A 24052-nucleotide genomic window follows, 5' to 3' on the forward strand; every position below is an offset into this window, starting at 1 on the left:
ATATGCACAGAAAGATAAAATATATACTATATACTAAGACAAATGTTTGACTAACTGACGCTAAATAATACCGGATGTACTTGTTCCCTCTTATGTACAAATCCGACTTAAAGACAGACTCAGGAACGGAATGCGTCTGTAACCCGGGGACTGCCTGTACTGGGCACCTCTGCACTGGGCTCTGAGTATCAGTCCAAGCTCAGTAACTATAGACCCGTCAGTTCACACTCAGTGGTGAGGAATTTCCTGGTAATATGAATCAGGACAGAATGAGCACCCTCAAAAGCTCTTTAGTACCCCCCCCCCACTGCCTGTTATCATATCCTTCACATAACGTGGTAAACAGAACTCTGTAGCAGCTTAGCTGTGCCTTAGCTATATCTGGTCTATACCACTTGCTTGTTCATTACGTCTCTGATTCAAAATATTCCAGATTCCTTTTTTGCCCATATACCCATCCAACTAACTTCAGGGGACAGACAATACGATCTCCAAGATCTGAGAGGATGCAGTCATAATTGAAGAGTTTCAGCAAAGATGAGACAGAGATTAATTTCTTTAATGAGCAGAGGACATGAAAGGAGATTTGACTGCGATGGTGAACTGCCTAGATTGAACATTTAGCAAGGATGGAAGCAGCAATGCATGGGATTGGAAAAAGCTGCAGATGGCTGGAAATTCAGCCAGCTTTATCATGGGCATCAGCCTTCCCACCATCAAGGACATCTACAAAAGGCTGGCCTCGAGAAGCCGGCAACCATCATGAAGGACCCTCATCATCCAGCACTTGTCCTTTTCTCAATACTACCACCAGAGAGGAGATACAGGAGGCTGAAGACAACCAATGTTCTCAGAAAATCTTCTTCTCCACCATCAGATTTCTTAACTATCCATGAACACAACCTCACTATTTTCTCTCTTTTTCCAATACTTATTTATTTTTTATATTTATTATTGAATCTTATTTTTAATGTATTGCACTGTGCTGCTGCCACAAACAGTAAATTTCACAACATGTCAGTGATATTAAACCTGATTTTGACTCTGATTCAGTAATCAAGGTTGGAGGAGAAGTATGAAGAAACACCTCCTCCCTCACCACCATCCAGGGACCTCAATGGCTCAGGTTAGAAAGGGTTCATATACATCTCCTCTAACCCTGTCTACTGCATTCAGTGTTCCCAGTGTGGCCTCCTCTACCTCAACACAACCAAGTGCAGATGGGGCAGCCATTTTGCAAAACATCTACGCTCAGTCCGCAGTCGTCATCTCGAGCTCCCTACTGCCAACCATTTCAACTCCCCTCCTCATTCCCACACGGACTTGCCCATCCTTCACCTTCTCTACTGCCAGGATGAAGCCCAACGCAAAAATGAAAGAGGACCATTTAATATTCTGCATGGACAGTGTATACCTCAGTAACACGTAAACTGAGTTTACCAATTTTAGGTGCTCCCTTTCTCCCTCACCAGCCCCTCCGCTATTTATCATCCCCTGAACCACAGAACACTACAGCATAGAAAACAGGCCATTCGGCTCCTCTTGTCTGTGCCAAAACTTTATTCCGCTAGTCCCATTGAGCTGCACCTAGTCCATAACCCTCCAGACCTCTCCCATCCATGTATCTAAGAACATATGTTCCATTCAGTAAAATGCAATCCACTGAAATGAATATACTCAGAAAAAATTTGGTAAAAGAAAATAGCTGGCTTTTGCTTCCATGTAAAAATAAAACTAATTGAGAAGGAAGAGCTTTATTGCCTGCTGAGAAAATGAAAACTGGTAGAATTGCCAGCCTTCTTTTTCAATTTATCCTGCAGTTTTCAGGATTAACCTTAATCTCCCAGACAACACAATGATGAACATAAACACAAGAGATTCTGCAGATTCTGAAAAGCCAGACCAACACACACAATATGCTGGAGGAACTCAACAGGTCAGGCAGCAGCTATGGATGGGAGTAAACAGTCAATGATTTGGGTCAAGACCCTTCATCAGGACTGGAAAGGAAAGGGCAAGAAGCCAGAATAATGAGGTGGGGGAAGGTGATAGGTGAAGCCAGTTCGTTGGGAGAGGGGGGATGATGCAAGAAGCTGGGAAGTTGATGGAGTGATGGATGGAAAAGGTAAGTGGCTGGAGAGGAAGGAATCTGATAGGAAAGGAGAGTGGACCATGGGAGAAAGGGAAGGAGGTGAGGCATGAGAGGGAGGTGATAGGCCAGTGAGAAGAGATAAGAGGGGAGCCAGAGTTTGAAATAGAAGAAGGGAGAAGGGTGAGGGGGAAAATTTAACAGAATTGAAATTGATGTTCCTGCCATCAGGTTGGAGGGTACCCAAACTCCTCCAACCTGAGAGTGCCCTCATTGTGGCAGTTTAAGGGGCCGTGGATTGACACGCTGGAATAGGAACGAGGATTGGAATTAAAAGAGCTGGCTATTGGGAAACCCATCTTTTTGCGGGTAGAATGAAAACTGCAGAAATCTTTTGAACACCTCATCTACAGCACTGTCAAAATAAAATGCTCTAAAACAGAAATACTTTGTGTGGAAACAATGCAATGTTCCTTAACTGTCGGAAGCGATATCTGCAAATGCTTGCTTTACAATAAAGAGACCTGTGATTCATCAATGTATTGATCGTAGTCTTGACAACTTCTAATAATTGTAATACATCATCAGGAATTGTTGAATATGTGTTGTAATTTGATAGTCAATTGTATAGTCGATTTTACAATTAAAATCGACCGAGTCTTACTGCATTTGCCTTTCATCACAATAGGTCTACAGTGGATGCAAACTCGCTGGTTTTCAGCCTTGGATCACCTGGACAATGGTAATACTTACCTTAGGCTGTTATTTATTGACTACAGCTCAGCATTCAACACAAGCATACCCTCAGTTCCAGTTCAACAAGTTTCAAAACCTAGGCTTCCGCAACTAGATCCTCGACTTCCTCACTAGGAGATCACAGTCTGTGAAGGTTGGAAATAACATCTCCTCCTTGCTGACAATCAACTCTAGCACACCTCAGGGATGTGTGCTTAGCCCAGAGCTCAACACTCTCTACACCCACTACTGTCTGGCTTAAACGGCATTTATAAATTTGCCGACACAACCATTGTTGGCAGAATTATAGATGTTATGCTGAAGTTGTACAAGATGTTGGTGGGGCCTAATGTGGAGTATTGTGTGCAGTTCTGGTGCCTACCTATAAAATAAAAGATATCAGTAAGATTGAAAGAGTACAGAGAAAATTTACAGGCATAGTGCCAAGACTTTAGGACCTGAGGTCTAGGGAAAGGTTGAATAGGTTAGAAGTTTATTTTCTGGAGTGTCTGAGAATGAGGGAAGACATACAAAATTATGAGGGGAATAGACAGAGTAATAGCAAACATGCATTTTCCGCTGAGGTTGGGTGAGACTAGAACTAGAGGTCATAGGTTAAAGGAGAAAGGTAAAATGTTTAAGAGGAACAAGAGGCAACTTCTTCACTTCGAGGGTGGTGAGAGTGTAGAACAAGCTGCCAGAGGAAGTAGTGGATGCGGGTTTGATTTCAGCATTTAGGTGAAATTTGTATGGTGACATGGATGCGAGGGGTACAGAGGGCTGTGGTCCAGATCTTTGGTGAAACTGAACAAATTTCCAACTGCATTGCCACAGCTGGTACTTGGCAGCAGTGGGAAAGGTTGCCACAAGTGAACTCGGCAACTATTAAATAGAAAAATATCAAGATGAAGCATCTAGGGTTCACACTGCTAATCTCCACTAGTGCACACTCTGGGAAACTGTACCTACAGTAACAAACAGTTAACCAACAAATTCCAAGAAAGATCACAGAGTGAAAAACAAACATTTAAGCGAAGTACCAGCAGATACCAGCTGAACGTGAAATTACGCGACAGCAAGCAAGTAATTTAGTGCAGCCCAGTGCAAGGTGTCACACTTCAGTGGGACCAACCAGGACAGGTCTTACACAGTGAACGGTGTGGCGTCACATCTAGACAGGCTGGTAAAGAAAGCTGTTGGCACACTGATCTTCATAAATCACAGTATTGGGTATGGGAGTTGGGATGTTATGTTGAAGTTGGTGAGGCCTAATTTGTAGTATTTCGTGTAGTTTTAGTCCCCTACCTACAGGAAAGATGTAAATAAGATTGAAAGAGTACAGAGAAAATTTACATAGATGTTGCTGGGTCTGGAGGACCGGAGTTACAATGAAAGACTGAATAGGTTAGGTCTGCAAGGTAGATGATTGAGAGGAGATTTGATAGAGGTATACAATATTATTAAGGGTATAGATATCAACAAAATAGAGGGAGTACGAAGCAGATTTTCTAGAATGTTACCTGGGTTTCAGCACCTAAGTTACAGAGAAAGGTTGGACAAGTTAGGTCTTTATTCTTTGGAGTGTAGAAGGTTGAGGGGGGGGGGACTTGATAGAAGTATGATAAAATTATGAGGGGGATAGATAGAGTTGACGTGGATAGGCTTTTTCCATTGAGAGTAGGGGGAATTCAAACAAGAGGACATGAGTTGAGAGTTAGAGGGCAAAAGTTTAAGGGCAACATGAGGGAGAATTTCTTTACTCTGAGAGTGGTAGATGTGTGGAATGAGCTTCCAGTAGAAGCGGTAGAGGCAGGTTCGGTATTGTCATTTAAAGCAAAATTGTATAGGTATATGGACAGGAAATGAATGGAGGGTTATGGGCTGAGTGTGGGTCAGTGGGATTAGGTGAGAGTAAGCGTACAGCACGGACTAGAAGGGCCGGGATGGCCTGTTTCCGTGCTGTAATTGTTATATGATTATATGGTAAATGCAAGCAGGCTTTTTGCACTGAGGTTGGGTGGGACTACAACTGGAGGGCTTGTTTCTCTGCCTTACTTCTTTATGAGTCTAAGTAGAGAAAGTCTTCCAGGAGGGAGAAGGGATATTAAACTATCAAGGAAATCCATCGCTTTGTGTCCATGTTTTCCAACAGGCTGTACCACCACATATTTCTCAAAGCAAACCAGACTGGGGAAAAAAGCCATTTAAAAAAAGTGTCAACTTTTGGTCAGATTTATTCTATTAATTATAAAATCTCAGAATCAAGTACAGACACAAACAACCAATGTTTTACTGTAAACTATACTTTAAATCTGATCAAAAGCTTTTACACAGTTCAAGGTCTTTTCCTTGTTGATTTATCATTTGCTCCCGTTCATCAGTCAAAGCCGCCAAAGGACGCCATCGTCTACGTCCCGCCCAAAAGCTCAACTATAAAATGCAAAACCAACTCTGCTGAGAAAGTGGACCCAAACTTTGCAAAGGCAAAACACCTGAACAATAAATCATAACAGATCTGTCTCTGCAATATTTAAAGTATTTTCCACATTCTGCATTATCACCACATTTCACTGTTATACCTTAGGGAAAATTCAATATGCTTCGATCCCGAGTCGTTACAAGTATGGTTAATTTTCGTGCCAGTAGAAGTAATGAACAATTCAATCATTGTGAATTTGTTCAAGACAAAAGAAGATAGCAATTGTTTATCTATTTTCTTGTGCGGGCATTAAGACGGATTTCACAATTCCTCAATCATATTTTAACTCTGAATTTTGTTCGTCTATTGAAGTGACGAGTGACAGTGAAATATTGAGGTGAATGTAGAGGGTGAGCATGGACTACATGCCTTCTGATCGCTGGTGGGAGCACTCTGCTGCTCTGTGTGGCCTTTCGCTGCACCAGGAGGATAGGCCTCTGTGTCTTTCTCTTTCAATGATGTTGGAGAATGTTATGGAGGTTTTTGTGTTTATGGGTTTGGACTATGGACTATGGACTTCTTTCAGTCTCATGGTTTTTGTATTCTGAGTTTTCATCCATTCTTTCTCATTTTTCTTTTGTACGGGGGAGAGGGATTTTGAGGGGAGGGCTGATGTTCTTGAAGCGTTTTGTGTGGGAAGAGAGGGATCTGGCGGTTGATGCTCTTGTTGCATATTGCTAGCTTTTTGTATGGGGGGGAGAAGTGTTTGGGGGTTGATGAACGTATTGTTCTTTTTTAATGGGGGCTTGCTGTTTCTCTCTGAGCTGACCTCCATGGATTTTCTTTGCTTTGCAGCTACCTGAAGAAGAAGGAACTCAGGGTTGCACACTGCATACACACCTTGAAAATAAATGAAGCTTCAAACCGTGAATAAACATGCTTTAAAACACTATGCCTCAAAGTTCAAATGTCAAAAGGCCTAGATAGGACAAGAGGGTACAGTCTCAGAATAGAGGGATGTTCATTCAGAGCAGAGGAAGAATTTCTTCAGCCAGAGAGTGGTGAATCTGTGGAATTCATTGCTGCTGACAGCTTGTGGAGACCAAGTCACTGGGTATATTTAAAGCAGAGGTTGATAGGTTCTTGATTAGTCAGGGTGTCAATAGTTATGATGAGAAGGCAGGTAGATCCTAAGCCAGGATATTTACTATATAGTATACACTCAGTGGCTACTTTATTAGGTACACCTCTCGTTAATGCAAATATATAATCAGCCAATCATGTGGCAGCAGCTCAATGCATAAAACATGCAAACGTGGTCAAGAGGTTCGGTTGTTATTCAGACCAAAAATCAGAATGGGGAAGAAATATGATCTAAGTGACTTTGACTGTGAAATGCTTGTTGGTGTCAGATGGGGTGGTTTGAGTATCTCAGAAAATGCTGATCTGCTGGGATTTTCACACAGAGTAGTCTCTAGAGTTTACAGACAATGGTGCAAAAAACAGTGAGCAGCTTTGTTAATGAGAGAGGTCAGAGGAGAATGGCCAGGCTGATTCAAACTGACAGGAAGGCGACAGTAACTCAAGCAACACACACTAAATGCTGGTGGAACGCAGCAGGTCAGGCAGTGTCTATAGGGAGAAGTGCTGTCGACATTTCGGGCCAAGACGCTTCGTCAGGACTAATTGAAAGGAAAGACAGTAAGAGATTTGAAAGTAGGAGGGGGAGGGGGAAATGCAAAATGATAGGAGAAGACTGGAGGGGGTGGTGTGAAGTTGAGAGCCGGAAAAGTAATTGGCAAAAGATTCAGATTCCGTTTATTGTCATTTAGAAACCATAAATGCAATGCAGTTAAAAAATGAGACAACGTTCCTCCAGAATGATATCACAAAAGCATATGACAAAACAGACTACACCAGAAAATCCACATAACATTTGGCAATCCCCAATCCAGAGTCCGGAGAGGCTGCTGCATATTAATATCGCGCTACCATCTTAGTGCGTTCCCCGGAAAGGAGCTCCAAATCCACCGGACAAAACAAGACCAAAAACTAAATCTACAAGACCTGCACAAAACCACATAGTTACAACAGTGCAAACAATAGCATAATTGATAAAAAAAAAAGACCATGGGCACAGTAAAAATAGTCCAAAGATGATAAAGGACTATAAGTTCAAAAGAAATCACTACACAGTTTCCTCAAGTCCCCAGGGTCCCAAAAGACTCGCCATCCCACGCAGAAGGGAGTACCCCCGCTATGGACTTCCACGGCGCTGCCTGACTCAGCCTCGCAGACGCAGCACACACTGAAAGCGACCTGATCGCAGCGGACTCCGAGTCCGTTGAACCTCCGAGCTGACGACCATCCCCTCCGGCACAGCTTCTCCGAGCACCATCCTCTGCCAAGCATATTAAGACAGCCCCGCCAACAGCCATCGGCAACGCGACCCTGAAGACTGGGGGCCTGTTCTTCCCAGCAGAGTCCTGGACCTCACAGCAGCAGCAGCAAAGAAGAAGGTCTTCCTGGAGATTTCTTGATGTTCCTCCGTGCTCCCATGTCTGTTTTCAATCAATTATGATTGCGCATGGCACCCCACTTCACAAGTAACAGATAATCAGCTCCAGAGTGGCTGCTGGAAGCTGCGTTGCACTGCCATCTTGGAAAAGGGATACAGAGCTGGAGAAGGTCCAGATACAAGCTAGTATCTTTCCTGGGTTCAGCACCCAAGTGCAATTATGAAGAAAGCATGACCATGCCTCCACTTAGGAGCTTGTGGAGATTCAGCATGAAATCAGTTTGACAAACTTCTATAGATGTATAGTGGAGCGTATATGGACAGGTTGCATCACAGCCAGCTACAGAAACACCAATGCCTTTGAACGGAAAATCCTACAACATCTACTGGATATGTCCCAGACTGTCACAGATAAAGCCCTCGCTACCATTGAACACATCTACATGAAGCATTGTTGCAGGAAAACAGCATCCATCATCAGGGACCCCCACCATCCAGGTCATGCTCTCTTCTTGCTGCTGTCATTAGGAAGTTGGTACAGGAACCTCAGGATTCCCACCACCAGGCTCAGGAACGGCTATTACCCCTCAGCCATCAGACTCTTGAACCAGAAGGAATAACTTCACGTGCCCCATCAATGAAATGTTCCCATAACCTATGGACTCACTTTCAAGGACTCATCAACTCATATTCTCAATATTTATTTATATATGTATGTATTTATTTATTTATTCTTCCCTTTCGTATCTGCAGAGTTTGTTGCCTGTTACAAATTGGTTGGTTGTCCACCCTGTTGGAAGCAGTCTTTCATCGATTCTGCTGAGTCTCTTCAATTTATTCTGTATGCCCGCAAGAAAATGAATCTCATGATTGTATATGGGTGACATATATGAATTTTGAGAATAAACTTACTTTGAACTTAGTAATAAGGATAAACACATTTTAAGTCTGGTTTGACCAAATCCGAGCCTGTGTTCCGTACCTTGAGTGAGCAGCTGCAAGTTCCGCACTTCCTCTCGGACTCTGAGGTGCAGAACCTGCTGCAGCACGTGCTGTCGCTGTGCCTCCTGCACGATGCCCATTCTTTCCAGCTTCTTGTCAGTCAATCGTAGGAGCGCTCGACCTGGCAACATACAATAAACTCGTGTACCTATAAGCAAATCACAACTGGAATCGTTGAAGCAGCAGAACAGCATCACAGTGGTGCGATAACATTATCAGTACGATAGCAGAAATCAATCTGGCTCAAATAGTCAGAGGCACATTTAAAACCCAAATTAAACAGTGTTTTAAGTTTGCATAGATAACAGACTTCAAACCACAGACATTTGTTGGAATCATATTTATGATTATGTTCATTATCTTTACAATTCTAGAGAAGTTCACTTCACATTAAATTGGGAAATTGTTTTTTTTTAAATTGCCACATGCCCCAAGATGAAGCGGAAAACTTATCTTGTGGTGGAGTAGCACAACGCTTTACAGTGCAGGTGACCTGGGTTCAATTCCCGCCACTGCTGGTTAGTTTGTATATTCTCCCCGTGACCATATGAGTCTCCTTTGGGTGATCTGGTTTCCTCCAACAGTTGAAAGACCTACCAGTTAGTAAGTTAATTGTAAATTGTAAATTATGTAAATTAGGCTGGGATTAAATCTGGGGATTGCTGGGCAGCCCAGCTCCAAGGGCTTATTCTGCGAGGTATCTAAATAAAGAAAATTCATACAGATCAATTCATTGGGATAGTACAAGGTTAAATAAAACAGAGTGCAGAATGAAGTGTTACAGTTATGGAAAAAGCTCAGTGCAAGTAGACAATATGATGCAAGGTCATAAAAAGGTAGACTGAGAGTTCAATGGAGTGACGGCCTGCAAAAAATGCATTTATCTTTGTGCAGGTTACTTATTTGACATAATCTAAGCAAAGTCATACAAAGTTGTCTGTACTGTACAATGTACCTGTACTTGACCCCACCATCCACCAGTGAGTAAGCTTCCAATGCAAAATCAAATCTCAGACACTGAGTGGCCAGAAGGACTTCAGCATATTTCAGCATGCCGAAACATCAAAGATTTGAAAAGGATATGCCCCCAAGCATTGAAAAAATAAATCTTTGGAACAGACCGTACCCCTGCTGCAGTTTTGAAACTCAATGATATAAAGTTATATTCACAAATTCACCATGGGATTCATGTCCAAAGATCCCTCAAATTGCCATGCAAGTTGTTAGGCTGTTTAAGAAGGTGTACTGTGTGTGGGCCTTCAATAGTTGGGGGATTGAGTTCAAGAAACGCAAAGTAATGTTGCAGCTCTATAAAACTCTGGTTAGACCACACTTGGAGTACTGTGTTCAGTTCTGGTCATCCCATTATAAGGATGTAGAAGCTTTAGGGAGGATGCAGAGGAGATCTCAGGAGGCTGCCTAGATTGGAGAGCGTTTCTTAAGAGGTTAGGTTGACCCAGCTAGGGCTTTCTTCCATGCAGTGTAGGACACTAAGAGGTGACTTGATTGAGGTTTACATGATGAGAGGTGTAGTTCGAGTGGACAGCCAGAGAACTTTTGCCAGGGTTGGAAGAGTGAATACAAGGGGGCATACCTTTAAGCTGATTGGAGGGAAGTGTACAGGAGATGGTAGAGGTAAGTTTTACACAGAGTGATGAGTGCATAACAGACAGACAGACATACTTTATTGATCCCAAGGGAAATTGGGTTTTGTTACAGCCGCACCAACCAAGAATAGTGAAGAAATACAGCAATATAAAACCATAAATAATTAAATAATAATAAGTTAATCATGCCAAGTGGAAATAAGTCCAGGACCAGCCTATTGGCTCAGGGTGTCTGACACTCCGAGGGAGGAGTTGTAAAGTTTGATGGCCACAGGCAGGAATGACTTCCTATGACGCTCAGTGTTACATCTCGGTGGAATGAGTCTCTGGCTGAATGTACTCCTGTGCATAACCAGTACATTATGGAGTGGATGGGAGACATTGTCCAAGATGGCATGCAACTTGGACAGCATCCTCTTTTCAGACACCACCGTCAGAGAGTCCAGTTCCACCCCCACAACATCACTGGCCTTAGGAATGAGTCTGTTGATTCTGTTGGTGTCCGCTACCCTCAGCCTGCTGCCCCAACACACAACAGCAAACATGATAGCACTGGCCACCACAGACTTGTAGAACATCCTCAGCATCGTCCAGCAGATGTTAAAGGACCTCAGTCTCCTCAGGAAATAGAGACGGCTCTGACCCTTCTTGTAGACAGCCTCAGTGTTCTTTGACCAGTCCAGTTTATTGTCCATTCGTATCCCCAGGTATTTGTAATCCTCCATCATGTCCACACTGATCCCTTGGATGGAAACAGGGGTCACCGGTGCCTTAGCCCTCCTCAGGTCTACCACCAACTCCTTAGTCTTTTTCACATTAAGCTGCAGATGTTTCTGCTCACATCATGTGACGAAGTTTCCCAACGTAGCCCTGTACTCGGCCTCATCTCCCTTGCTGATGCATCCAACTAAGGCAGAGTCATCAGAAAACTAATGAAGATGGCAAGACTCTGTGCAGTAGTTGAAGTCTGATGTGTAGATGGTGAAGAGAAAGGGAGACAGGACAGTCCCCTGTGGAGCCCCAGTGCTGCTGACCACTCTGTCTGACACACAGTGTTGCAAGCGCACGTACTGTGGTCTGCCAGTCAGGTTATCAATAATCCACGACACCAGGGAAGCAGCCACCTGCATCACTGTCTGAAACACCCTTGCCTAGGGTGGTGGCAGTGGCAGATACATTAGGGAACTCATAGCCACAGGTATGGCTGAAAAATGGGGAGCTATATAAGAGGAAACAGCTCCTTGCACCCTTTCCATCCGTGCTGGGTTGAGCATCCAGCGAGCAACTTGGCCTCATAAAAAAAGTCAGAAGTGCTAAAGGAACGGCACAGTTGCTGCCCGATGCACCACAAGGTGCAGAAACGACCAACAACATGTCTGAGGAAAGGGTTAGATTGATCTTAGGGTAGGCTAAGAGGTTAGCACAACATTGTGGGCTTAATGGCCTGTCCTGTGCTGTAATATTCTGTGTTCTATAAGCAGCAGCTCTATTAAAGTCGATTACACTGAATGAAAAGCACTATCCAAATCTGTCCCAAATGCTCACAGCAGTATTTCCTGTTTGCTTGATCTGATAAGCAAACTGACTCTGCACTAAATGTAGTTTGATGTTGTATATTAATTTAATTTATTAGCACTCCTGGATTTGTAACATTGCTGACTTCATTCATTTTGAATGCAATGATTTTTTTGTTGCTTATAATTCATTTTATTTATAGAAAGATCAATAAACTCAAATTGCAAAGCCGTGCAAAATACAAACAGTGCATTTAAAAGTCGCTGTAAATCATCATAAAATTTATCAATAACCTGTTAAAGAACTACTGAAGCACAACCTTGTATATAGCCACCAAGTTTCATTAGTCAGAGAGAAATAAGAAAGTAAGATGAATGAATGGTAAATTCACTGAGTACTTTGGGCCTTTAACATTTAAAGCCTGTCGACTTCCCAGTTTAACCAAGGTGAGTTTGATGGTTTCCAATAACCTGTCGACTGGATGTGGCATAACTTGCCTAAGTGAAGTGATAATTAGAATCACATTTACCATAATTGTATGGTGATGACAGATATTTCAATTTAATAATTCAAAAGGTATTTAAATTTAATATCGGCAGCGTTTTCTAGGGCTCAGCAAACTCATTGTGCTCAAGCTGCGGTGTTCAAAATTTGAGAGTCAATTTCTTCTGATGTCTGTTGTGAAATGAAGACACAAGAATGGGTTTGGGTGAGTATGCTAGGGCTTTTCTACTTGGAGTGAAGGAGAATGAGAGCTAACTTGATTGAGGTGTACATAGAGAAGAGAGTGGTCAGCCAGAGATCTATTTCTCAGGGAGGAAATGGCTAACACAAGCAGGCATAACTTTAAAGTGACTGGAGAAAAGTACAGGTTTTTAATATTTCACTTAGAAACACAGCGTGGAACAGGCCCTTTCAACTGAGCTGCGCTACCCAGCGATCTTCCAATTTAATCCACCTAACTGTGGGACAACTAATAACCGGTACGTCTTTGGGAAGAAACAGAACACCCAGAGGAAACCCACAAACTCCTTACAGGCAGCAGCGGGAATTGAACCCGGGTCGCTGGTACCGTAAAGCACAGTGCTAACCACTCCGCTATGGTGCTGCCCTTTTCACCACAGGGAGAGTGGTAGGTGGTTGGAACGCTATGTCAAGGTGCCGGGGTGGTGGTAGAGGCAGATAAATTAGGGATAGGCACACAGATGAAAGAAAAATGCTGGGCTGTGAGGGAGGGAAGGGTTAGATTGATCTTGGGAGTAGGTTAAAGGGTAATCTGAACATTGTGGGTCAAAGTGTGCTGCATTGTTCTGTTTTGAAAGCTGGAAAGGGATCTGCAGGTACTTGATAAGAGCAACAATCCCCATTTCTGCGACGGTTAGGAAAGATTTGCAGCTGAATCTCTGGTATCGAGAAAAGGGAAATCAAAGCTGCTGAAATATCAAAAATCCAATTTGTTTGCCAGGTCTTTCAGGAGGAACCTTTTGATCTGACTAAGACAAGTCCTTCAAGAACTTGGCTGAATTATTACTTATTTTTGGTAGATCCAGCTGTTGTTACAGAACTCAGAGCCATTGACAAAACCTCAGCAATTTCCACTGACCTGGAAGAATGTCCCCCCGCCCCCCCCATGACGTCCCGAGTCAGAATCAGGTGTATTAGCACTGATGTATATTGTGATATTTGTTTTGTGGCAGTGATACAGTGCAAGATATAAAAAAAATACGTTACAAAAAAAATTAAATAGCACAGAAGAAGAAAAGTGAGGTAGCAACACAGACAAAATGCTGGAGGAAATCAGTGGGTCAGCCAGCATCTGTGGAAATGAATAAGCATTTGATGCTTTGGGCCAAGACCCTCCTTCAGGACTGGAAAGGAAGGGGGAAGATGCCAGAATAAAAAGGTGTGGGAAGAGGAAGAAGGATAGCTGGAAGGTGACAGGTGAAGCCAGATGGGTGGGAAAGGTCAAGGGCTGGAGATGAAGGAATCTGATAGGAGAGTGGATCATATGAGAAAGGGAAGGAGGAGGGGAACTCAGGGAGTGAGAAGAGGTAGGAGGCCAGAGTTGGAATAGAAGAGGGGAAAGGGTGTTTTTTTATCTAGAAGGAGAAATCGATGTTCATGCCATCAGGTTGGCGGCTACCCAGATGGAATATAAAGGTGTTGCTCCTTCACCCTGAGGGTGGCCTCATAGTGGGACAAGAGGCGACCATGTACCTAGCTGTCAGAATGGGAATGGGAATTGGAATTTAAATGTTTGGTCAACAGGAAGTTCCACTTTTGGAGCTGCTTGACGATGTGGTCCCCTAATTTACGATGGATGCAATGGACGACCCCAGAATATTCACAGCTGAAGTGTTGCCTCACCTGGAAGGACTGCCTGGGGTCCTGAATGGAGGTGAGGCAGGAGGTGAATGGGTAGTTGTAGCAAGGTAGCGTTTATGGACCATTTAAAAATCTGATGGCTGAGGGGAAGAAGCTGTTCTTAAAATATTGAGTGGGTTGTCAGGCTCCTGTGCCTCCTCCCTGATGGCAGTAATGAAAAGTGGGTATGTCCTGGGTGATGATTGGCACTAATGATGGATGCTGCCTTTTTGAAGATGTCCTCGATGGAGGTCCAGGTTTTGCCCGTGACGGAGCTGGTCGAGTCTACAACCCTCTGCAGCTGCTTGCAATCCTGTGCATCATAGCTTCCATACCAGAGGATAATACAACTAGTCAATGCTCTCTACAGTACGTCAGTAGAAATTCACTAGCATCCTAATACCATAAAATATAGAAGCAGAAGTAGGCCATTTGGCCCATCGACTCTGCTCTGCCATTTAATCTGGGCTGATCCAATTCTTCCAGTCACCTCCAATCTTCTGCTTTCACCCCATACCCTTCGATGCCCTGGCTAATCAAGAACCTATCTCTACCTTAAATACACCCAATGATTTGGCCTCCACAGCCGCTCGTGGCAACAAATCCCACAGACTTACCACCCTCTGAATAAAGTAATTTCCCCGCATCTCAGTTCTAAAAGGACATCCTTCCATCCTAAAGTTGTGCCCTCTTGTCCTAGAATCCCCCACCATGGAAAATAACTTTGCCATATCTAATCTCTTCAGGCCTTTTAACATTCAGAATGTTTCTATGAGATCCCCCCTCATTCTCCTGAACTCCAGGGAATACAGCCCAAGAGCTGCCAGATGTTCCTCATAGGGTAACCCATTCATTCCTGGAATCACTCTTGTGAATCTTCTCTGAACCCTCTCTAACGTCAGTATATCCTTTCTAAAATAAGGAGCCCAAAATTGCACACAATGCTCCAACTGTGGTCTCATGAGTGCCTTATAGAGCCTCAACATCACACCTCTGCTCTTATATTCTATACCTCTAGAAATGAATGCCAACATTGCATTCGCCTTCTTCACCACCGGCTCAACCTGGAGGTTAACCTTGCACAAGGACTCCCAAGTCTCTTTGGTGACAATCTTCATTTGAGATCTTTGCTTCTTCCATTACCTCCTGCTGATGAGTGTCAGGTCAGTGATTCCTAGTGCATTTAGCCAAGATGTCACCAAGCTGGCTGAATACCAGTATCATTAAAGATTTGTCTACATTGAAAAATCTTTATTTAGAATTCTGTATTTAAAGGTTTAAATACATGCACAACATTAAACCCTTATATTTTGAAATATCTTCATGCATGATGTTATTTTTGAGAGCCAGGTATTTAGCGAAGGAGTAATTATGGTTTAGCAGAATATTAAAAACTGAGACAGCCTGGAAATAAGCACACGATTTTCCAAAGAATTTCATAGCAGGATGAATTTGCGTGAAGTGAAAATCAATTCAAGCTATTGCAGTTTGGTCTATTAAATAGTTAATTTAAAACAATCTAAACATGCATTTAGAAGTCGGATGGCAGAGGGGAAGAAGCAGTTCCTGAGTCGTTGAGTGTGTGCCTTCAGGTTTCTGTACCTCCTACCTGATAGTAACAATGAGAAGAGGGCATGTTCTGGGCGATGGGGGTCCTTAATAACAGATGCCACCTTCCTGAGGCACCACTCCCTGAAGATGTCTTGGTGACTATGAAGGCTCGTACCCAAGATGGGGCTGACTAATTTTACAAGTTTCTGCAACTTACTTCAATCTTGTGCAGTAGCCCCACCCATACCAGACGGTGATACAGCCGGTCATAAAGTACAGCACGGTACATTTGTAGAGGTTTTTGAGGGTTTTAGTTAAAAAAAAACCGGAATCTTCTCAAACTCCTAATGATATGTACCCACTGTCTTGCCTCCTTTATAGCTGCATCAATACTTATCGGTCAAGGTCACCGATGACAAGACAGTGGTGGGGCTCATTGCTAACAATAATGAGGCGACTTACAGGGAGGAGATGAACAAGCTTGAGGCCTGGTGCCAAGCAAAAAAACCATTTTCGTAATGTCAACAATACAACGGTGATGGTTATCAACTTCAGTACACCACTCACAACATTGGCAGCATCGTAGTGGAATCTGCAAACAGTTTTAAACACCTGGAATGTACGTATCGCCCAAACTCGCATGGTCTCAGAACGTATCCTCTAGTCAGGAAAGTTCACCAACACTTCTACTTTCTGAGGAGGCTGAAGAGAGTTGGTCTACGTGCATCAATGCCCATGGCCTTGTTTACACAGGTGAGAGCATCCTGACCTGCACGGTACGGAAACTGCACTACAGTGGACAGAAGGGCTCGATCACAGGTAGCTACAGCTGCCCAAGGCATCACTGGCACCAGCCCACCCACATTCAGGGGCATATATACAGAAAGGTGCTGTAGCACCTTAAATGATCCAACCCACCCGGCTCATGGACTGTTTGACCCGCTCCCATCAGGGAAAAGGCTACGCAGCATCGACATTGGGGCCAGTGACTCAAATACAGTTACTTCCCACATACCATCAGGCTGATTAATACCTCCAACCATTAACCCACCCCACTACACCTCCCACCACCACCACTGCATCCACATCAGCCACTCCTTGCCACAGCCCCTCAGCATCCTTCATCCCCCTATGCACTCTACATCTCACACCTACACTGACACACCCATTTGTCACTTTATATAATACAGTCTCTGTATACAAAAATAATTTTATGTATGTTTGAATTGAATTGACTTTATTTCTTACATCCTTCACATAGATGAGTAAAAATCTTTATGCCATGCACAATCATAGTAATTTATAATAAATAGAAGAGTCAGTGTAACAGAAACACACTCAAATCAGTGTGAGTTCATCAGTCTGATGGCCTGGTGGAAGAAGCTGTCCCGGAGCTTGTTGGTCCTGGCTTTTATGCTGCGGTAGCATTTCCTGGATATTAGCAGCTGGAATAGATTGTGGTTGGGGTGACTTGGGTCCCCAGTGATCCTACGGGCCCTTTTTACACACCTGTCTTTGTAATCATCCTGAATCATGGGAAGTTCACAACTAAAGATGCACCACTCTCTGCAGAGTCCTGGTACAAGGGAGGTACAGTTCCCATACCAGGCAGTGATGCAGCCAGTCAGGATGCTCTCAGTTGTGCCCCTGTAGAAAGTAGTTAGGATTTGGGGGCCCATAACAAACTTCCTCAGATGTTTAAGGAGAAAGAGGCACTGTTGTGCCTTTTTCACCACACAGCTGATGTGTACAAATCATGTGGGGTCCTCGGTGATGTGGATGCCGAGGAACTTGAAGCTGTTCACCCTCTCAACCCCAGACCCATTGATGTAAGATGTAGGGCAGCCAGACTCAAACAGTTACTTGTACACTGTGTTTTATAGGATTGCAATTATGTTTATATTTATTGTGTTTTTATGCTTATTGTGGTTTTTACTGTGGCATTAAATCCAGAATAAGCATAATTTTGTTCTCCTTTATGGTTGTGTACCAAAGAATGACAATAAACCATCTTGAATCTTAACCTGTCAAGGGAAAGTTGAAATGAAAATATAGATTGTGGAACTCGATACTTTGTCAATTTTTTGAATGACAGAATAATTACTACACTGCTATTATGCAGAATTTAAAAACAACATGGAGCTCAGGTCTCCAGTGGAGTTAGGTACAGCATTTTTCATTTTGAAAAATTGTGCAAAGGGAAACCTTTGCCCAGAAAGTGAATTATGTGAAGTTGTTTCTTTACAGTGTTTAACAATCCAAATATTGATTTTACCCTTAGTACATGATGTGAGAATTCATTTCTGTGTAAAATCACACTAGTTGAGATTCATTTTCTAATATTCCCTTCAGTGACTATTGACACCTATATTCATTACAACTACACCACTCGACCGTTATAAGTTCCCAAGTACGATAAAGATGGATATGTCCCCTCCACTTACTTTACTGTCATTTGCCTGCACTGCACGTTCTCTGCAGCTGTGACAGGGAGTGTCAGAAGTATCTCAGTTGGAGAAAATCCTGGATAATCCAAATGTGATAAAGGGACGACTTGTGCTGTAATGCCTCATCTACACCTCCATCAGAGAGAGCATCCTCACATCAGCCATTACTGTCTGGTTTGGTTCAGCATCCTCTCACAATGTACAAAAACTGCAGTGGCTGTCAGCCCAACAGAAAAGGTCATTGGCTGCAGCCTACCGTCACTGCCAGACTTGGATGCGTGTCCAGGACAAAGAAGTGGGCAGAATTTGAACACACAGCAAGCTGCTTTTTCCAGAAGCTCCCTTAAAACAAAAACTTCACACATCTTAAAAGTCTTTTTCCCCAGACAGTTAATCTGATGAACTCTTCTAATTGCAACCCCCCCCCACACACCTCCCTTCATGTACTTCCCCCGTCACAGCACCGCTTCGTAAACACTTTAAACCACATTTTATAATGCAATTTACATTGTTAATACATGCTGGTATTTATACACTTTATATTCCATATCTATACTTTAACCTCTAACTTCATATTTTATATAATTCTCTAGAGCTGTTGAATGTTGTTTTATTGTTGCAAGTTACACCCTGACTAATGCACCACCACAAATTCCAGGGTGCCACACACAAAACGCTGGAGGAACTCAACAGGCCAGGCAGCCTTTCTGGAAAACAGTGAACAGTCGACCTTTCGGGTCGAGATCTGAAAGAGCAAGTTCCTAATACTTGGAAAGGCACACGGTGAATAAAGTTGACCCTTGATCGTCGGATGACTGGAAAGGAGGGACGGATGAAAGAAAATCGCAGTAAGTGTAAATGTCTTCAAAACGTGTGGTAACTTAAAAGCATTTTACTGATCACCATGATTCCCCCCCCCCCCCCCCCCACCCTTCAGTCATTACGGATTGCCTATCATTGCATTACCTGTTATATCATGTTGTTTGAAGGACTCACTGTAGGTCTGATACTGATTGGGACAGTGTTTCTTCAGCCATTTACAGACTTCCTGCTGAGTCCATAAAGCTACTGGTTTACTTAGCTTCACTTGACCAGGGTTTGACTAGAAAAGAATACAAAGGTCATTAATATTAATGAAAGTCTATAAAAACAAACACAACCATTCTTCAAAGACAGCTTTGCAACTTTACACTTTGTTTGTATTCAAAATTTACACAAAGCAGAGCTTTATGGATATGATCATCTCCTTAAACAACTGTTAATGAATGCAAGTGAAGAACGAACTCAATATATAATAGCCAACAGAATAAACCTACGTGCAAATTTTAATAAAAATATAAATCTCCACATGCCAATAATTAATCATTATAAAGCAAATGAATAAATATACTTAGATCTTCTTTGAAGAAACACCAAGCAGGATAGACAAAGGAGAATCGCTTGATGTACACTTGGATTTTCAGAAGGCCTTTGATAAGGAGGCTGCTTAACAAGCAACGAGCCCATGGTATTACAGGAAAGATTCTAGCATGGGTAAAACAGGGGCTGATTGGCAGGAGGTAAAGAGTGGGAATAAAGGGAGGCCTTTTCAGGTTGACTGCCAGTGACTAGTCATGTTCCACAGGGGTTTGTGTTGGGACTGATTATTTTTACGTTACTGCATATATCAATTACTTGGATGATGGAATTGATGGCTTTGTTGCAAAGTTTGCAGACGAAATGAAGATACGTGGAGGAGCATTTAGTTTTGAGGAAGTAGAGAGGCTATAGAAGGACTTAGACGAATAAGGAGAATGGGCAACGAAATGGCAGAAGGAATACAGTGTCGGGAAGTGTATGGTCATGCACTTTGGTAGAAAAAAATCAAAGAAAAAGACTATTCTCTAAATGTGGAAAAATTACAAAAAACTGAGGTGCAGGATTCCCTGAAAGTTAATTTGCAAGTTGAGTCAGTGGTGAGGAAGGTAAATGAGATGTTAGCATTCATTTCAAGAGGACTAGAATATAAAAGCAAGGACGTAATGTTGAAACTTTACAAAGCACTGGTGAGGCCCCACTTTGAATATTGTGAGTAGTTTTGGGCCCTTTATCTTAGAACGATTGTGCTGAAAATGGAGACAGCTCAAAGGAGGTTCACAAAAATGATTCCAGGATTGAATCGCTTGTCATATGAAGAGTGACTGATGGGTCTGAGTCTAAATTCAGAAGAATGCGGGCTGACCTCATTGAAACCTATTGAATGCTGAAAGGCCTTGACAGAGTGGAGAGGACATTTCCGATGGTGGGAGAGTCTAAGACCAGAGGACACAGCCTCAGAATAAAGCGGTGTCCTTTTAGAACAGAGATAAGGAGGAATATCTTTAGGCAGAGGGTGGTGAATCTGAGGAATTCATTGCCACCTGCAGTTCTGGAGGTCAAGTCTTTACATATATTTAAGGCAAAGGCTGATAGATTCTTGATTGGTCAGGGCAAGAGAAGACAGGAGACTGGGGCTAGAAAATTGGATCAGCCATGATAAAATGGTAAAGCAGACTCGATGAGCCAAATGGCCCAATTCTGCTCCCATGTCTTATGATCTTACAGTCCAAATCATTCCAATTCCTTAAATAATATACAGGGATAACGTCTACTTGTGTCTAATAATCAGAATCAGGTTTAATATCATCAGCATGGGTCATGAAATTTGTTGTTTTTCAGGCAGCAGTACATTGCAATATATAATGATAAAAACTGTGAATTGCAGCAAATTTCCCCTCTTTACATCTCAACCTACACACGCACACACAGATACACTCACATGTATCCTGGGTTCAATGTCAATTCAGAAATCTGATGGCAGAGGGGAAGAAGCTATTCCTAAAATGTTGAGTGCTTCAGGCTCCTGTACCACCTCCGTGATGGTAGCAATGAGAATAAAGCATGCCCTGGGTGCTGGCAGTCGTTAATAATGGATGCTGCCTTTCTGAGGCATCGCTCCTTGAAGATGATACAAAGATGGGTGGAGGAGCAGATAGTGTTGAGGAAACACATTGAAACCTATTGACTATTGAAAGGCCTAGGTGAGTCGAAGTGGAGAAGATATTTCCTATAGTGGGGACATCTAGGACATACAAGGATGTCCTTCATTTCAGAGATGAGGAGAAATTTCTTCAGCCAGAGGGAGGTGAATCAATTGAAATCATTGCCATAGATAGCTGGGAGGCCAAGTCATTGAGTATATTTAAGGTGGAGGGAGATTGACTCTTGATTAGTCAGGGTGATAAAGGTTACAGGGAAAGGCAGAGAAAGGGGTAAAGAGGGATAATAAATCAGCTATGATGGGATGGTGGAGCAGACACAACGTGTCGAAAGGCCTAGTTCTGCTCCTATGTCTTATAGCCTATGGTCTTATCTTGGAACTGAAAAAAACTTATCTTCCAATTATTAGATGTGTTGGCACATGGCCAAGAGGTTAAGGCGTTTGTCTAGTGATCTGAAGGTCACTAGTTCGAGCCTCAGCTAAGGCAGCGTGTTGTGTCCTTAAGCAAGGCACTTAACCACACATTGCTCTGCGACAACACCGGTGCCAAGCTGTATCAGCCCTTGCCCTTCCCTTCGACAACATCAGTGGCATGGAGAGGGGAGACTTGCAGCATGGGCAACAGCTGGTCTCCCATACGACCCTGCCCAGGCCTGCGCCCTGGAAACTTTCCAAGGCACAAATTCATGGTCTCTCGAGACTAACAGATGCCTATAAATTATTAGGTATCCAGGGTTATGCAAGATATCAAACTCATTTGGAAAGAAAGTCCCTTGAATTTGGGGAAAATGAGAGAAGGAAAACTTGAAGGTGAAAACTAGTTCTGTCAGGCAGAGTATTGTGGTGGTGGAGGAGAACTTGTTAGTTCATCATTGAGAAAGAAGCAGCGAACTTTAAGGCTTTCTTAATGGGGGATAGAAGTGTATAGGGACTGGTCATTCACTTTGAAAATGAGACAGTCACAGCCAGGGAACTGAAAGTTACTGAGAATGGGAGCATGAGAAGTGTGCCCAGAGGTAGACGGGAAGGATCTGAACCAAGGGGGATAGAATGGAGTCGAGGTATGAGGGGCAGGAGCAGGCAGAGACAATAGGCCTATGTGGACAGTTCGGCTTGCGGATCTTGGTAGGGGATAGGGGGTAAGTACAAGCGGGCAGAATGGGGTAAGGGAACTCTGAAGCCTGGTGACAGTGGAGTTCTCCAGTGTTGATGAGGTCAGTGGTGTCGGAGACCGGCTTCTTGGTTGTCCAGAGGGAGGTCCTCTTCAAGGGGCAGGTATGAGAAGGTGTCTGAGCGTTGTCGCCTGCCTCGGCAAGGTAGAGGTCGGTGCGTCACAGTACAATAGCACCCTCTTTTCTGCGGGCTTGATGGTAAGGTTGGGATTGGTGCTGAGTGTGTGGAAGGTAGTGCATTCAGAGGGGGTAAGATTCGAAGAGTGCTGAATGTGAGCTGGTGGACGACTTGTCGGCTGCTTGAGATGAATAAAATCCAGAGCGGGGCTTCCAAGAACAGGAGGAGAGTTGGAGATGGCAGAAGGGATCAACAGTGCGGGATGTGGAATTCTTGCCAAAGTAGTGGGATTGGAGACGGAGGTGACGGAAGAAGAGATCAGCGTTGTGGCAGGCATGGAATTTGCTAACATGCGTGTGGAGGGAGACAAAGGTCAGGCCTTTGCTTAGGACAGAACGTTCTACGTCAGAGAGTGGAATTGACAATAATTGTTGTTTCCACAAACCAATGGCAAAGTTAAATATCCAAAAGGATTCTCTCCATGCCCTTCATTACCACTTTGGGTTAATCCAGAAGTTATGCAGAGAGAAAATTTTATTTTGAGACAAAGATATTAGAAAATATAAATCCACAGGAAGTTATTAGCACACACGCAGCTGTTCAAATTATGCATGCAATGTTAATAATATTAATTTCCTCATTATGTTTAATATTCATTTAAACTGCCTTCACACAGACTCACAAATTGGAGTTACAACCCAAGTCATTTGTTCACATTGTAAAAAGTGCATATAAAATTTTATTTAGAAGCATTAAAGTACATTCATTATAGCATTTTGCATTTTATAGAGATATCATACTTCAGTAAAAATGGTGAAGTACATTGGTACAAACAGATAAGAAAAACAATTTAACAGAATATTCTTCTTAGATTTGATAGATGTCTCATAAACAAAAGTTGAGGTTGTATAAGACCTTGGTGAGATGTAAGTTGGAGTACTGTGTGCAGTTTTTTAATCTATCTACAGGAAAGATGTAAATAAGTTTGAAAGAGAGAGGGAAACTAGAGGTCCAAGAGACAGTAATCACTGGAGGATCAGAGGTGGAGAGGGTTAGAAATTTAAAATTCCTGGATGTTCCTATTTCCGAGGACCTGCTCTGGACCCATCATAGAGAAAGCATGACAGTGCCTCCACTTCCTCAGGACTCTGTGGAGATTTGGCATGTTATCAAGAACCGTGGCAAATTTCTATAGATGTGTGGGGTAAATGTGCTGACTGGCTGCATCATGGCCGGTTGTAGGGACACCAATCCCTTCGAGTGGAAAATCCTACAAAAGGTAGTGGATTTGGCCCAGTTCATCACAGATAAAACCCTCCCATCCGTTGAACGCATCTACATGAAATGTTGCCATAAAAAAGCAGCATCCGTATCAAAGATCATCCCCACCCAGGCTATGCTGTTTTCTCGCTGCAGCCGTCAGGTACAAGGTACAGAAACCTCAGGACTCGCACAACCAGGTTCAAGAACAGTTACCCCTCAGCCATCTGACTCTT

The 24052-nt window shown here is 43.1% G+C and overlaps 1 protein-coding gene across 4 annotated transcripts in view; it reads right to left on the reverse strand.

The window, feature by feature from the left end:
- samd12 (sterile alpha motif domain containing 12) overlaps window positions 1–24052 on the reverse strand; it is a 157820-nt gene that overhangs the window by 53549 nt on the left and 80219 nt on the right. For 3 of the 4 annotated variants that reach the window (XM_059984185.1, XM_059984195.1, XM_059984175.1), the window contains exons 3-4: window positions 19214–19349; window positions 8744–8884 (exon numbers count right to left, since the gene is read on the reverse strand). In XM_059984185.1, the coding sequence (XP_059840168.1) occupies window positions 8744–8884; window positions 19214–19349 (277 nt within the window). Of the gene's footprint in view, window positions 1–5216; window positions 5255–8743; window positions 8885–19213; window positions 19350–24052 lie in introns of those variants that run through there. The other variant, XM_059984204.1, reaches the window with a different exon arrangement.

Source organism: Hypanus sabinus, chromosome 1 (assembly GCF_030144855.1).
Source record: "Hypanus sabinus isolate sHypSab1 chromosome 1, sHypSab1.hap1, whole genome shotgun sequence".
NCBI classification, from domain to species: domain Eukaryota; kingdom Metazoa; phylum Chordata; class Chondrichthyes; order Myliobatiformes; family Dasyatidae; genus Hypanus; species Hypanus sabinus.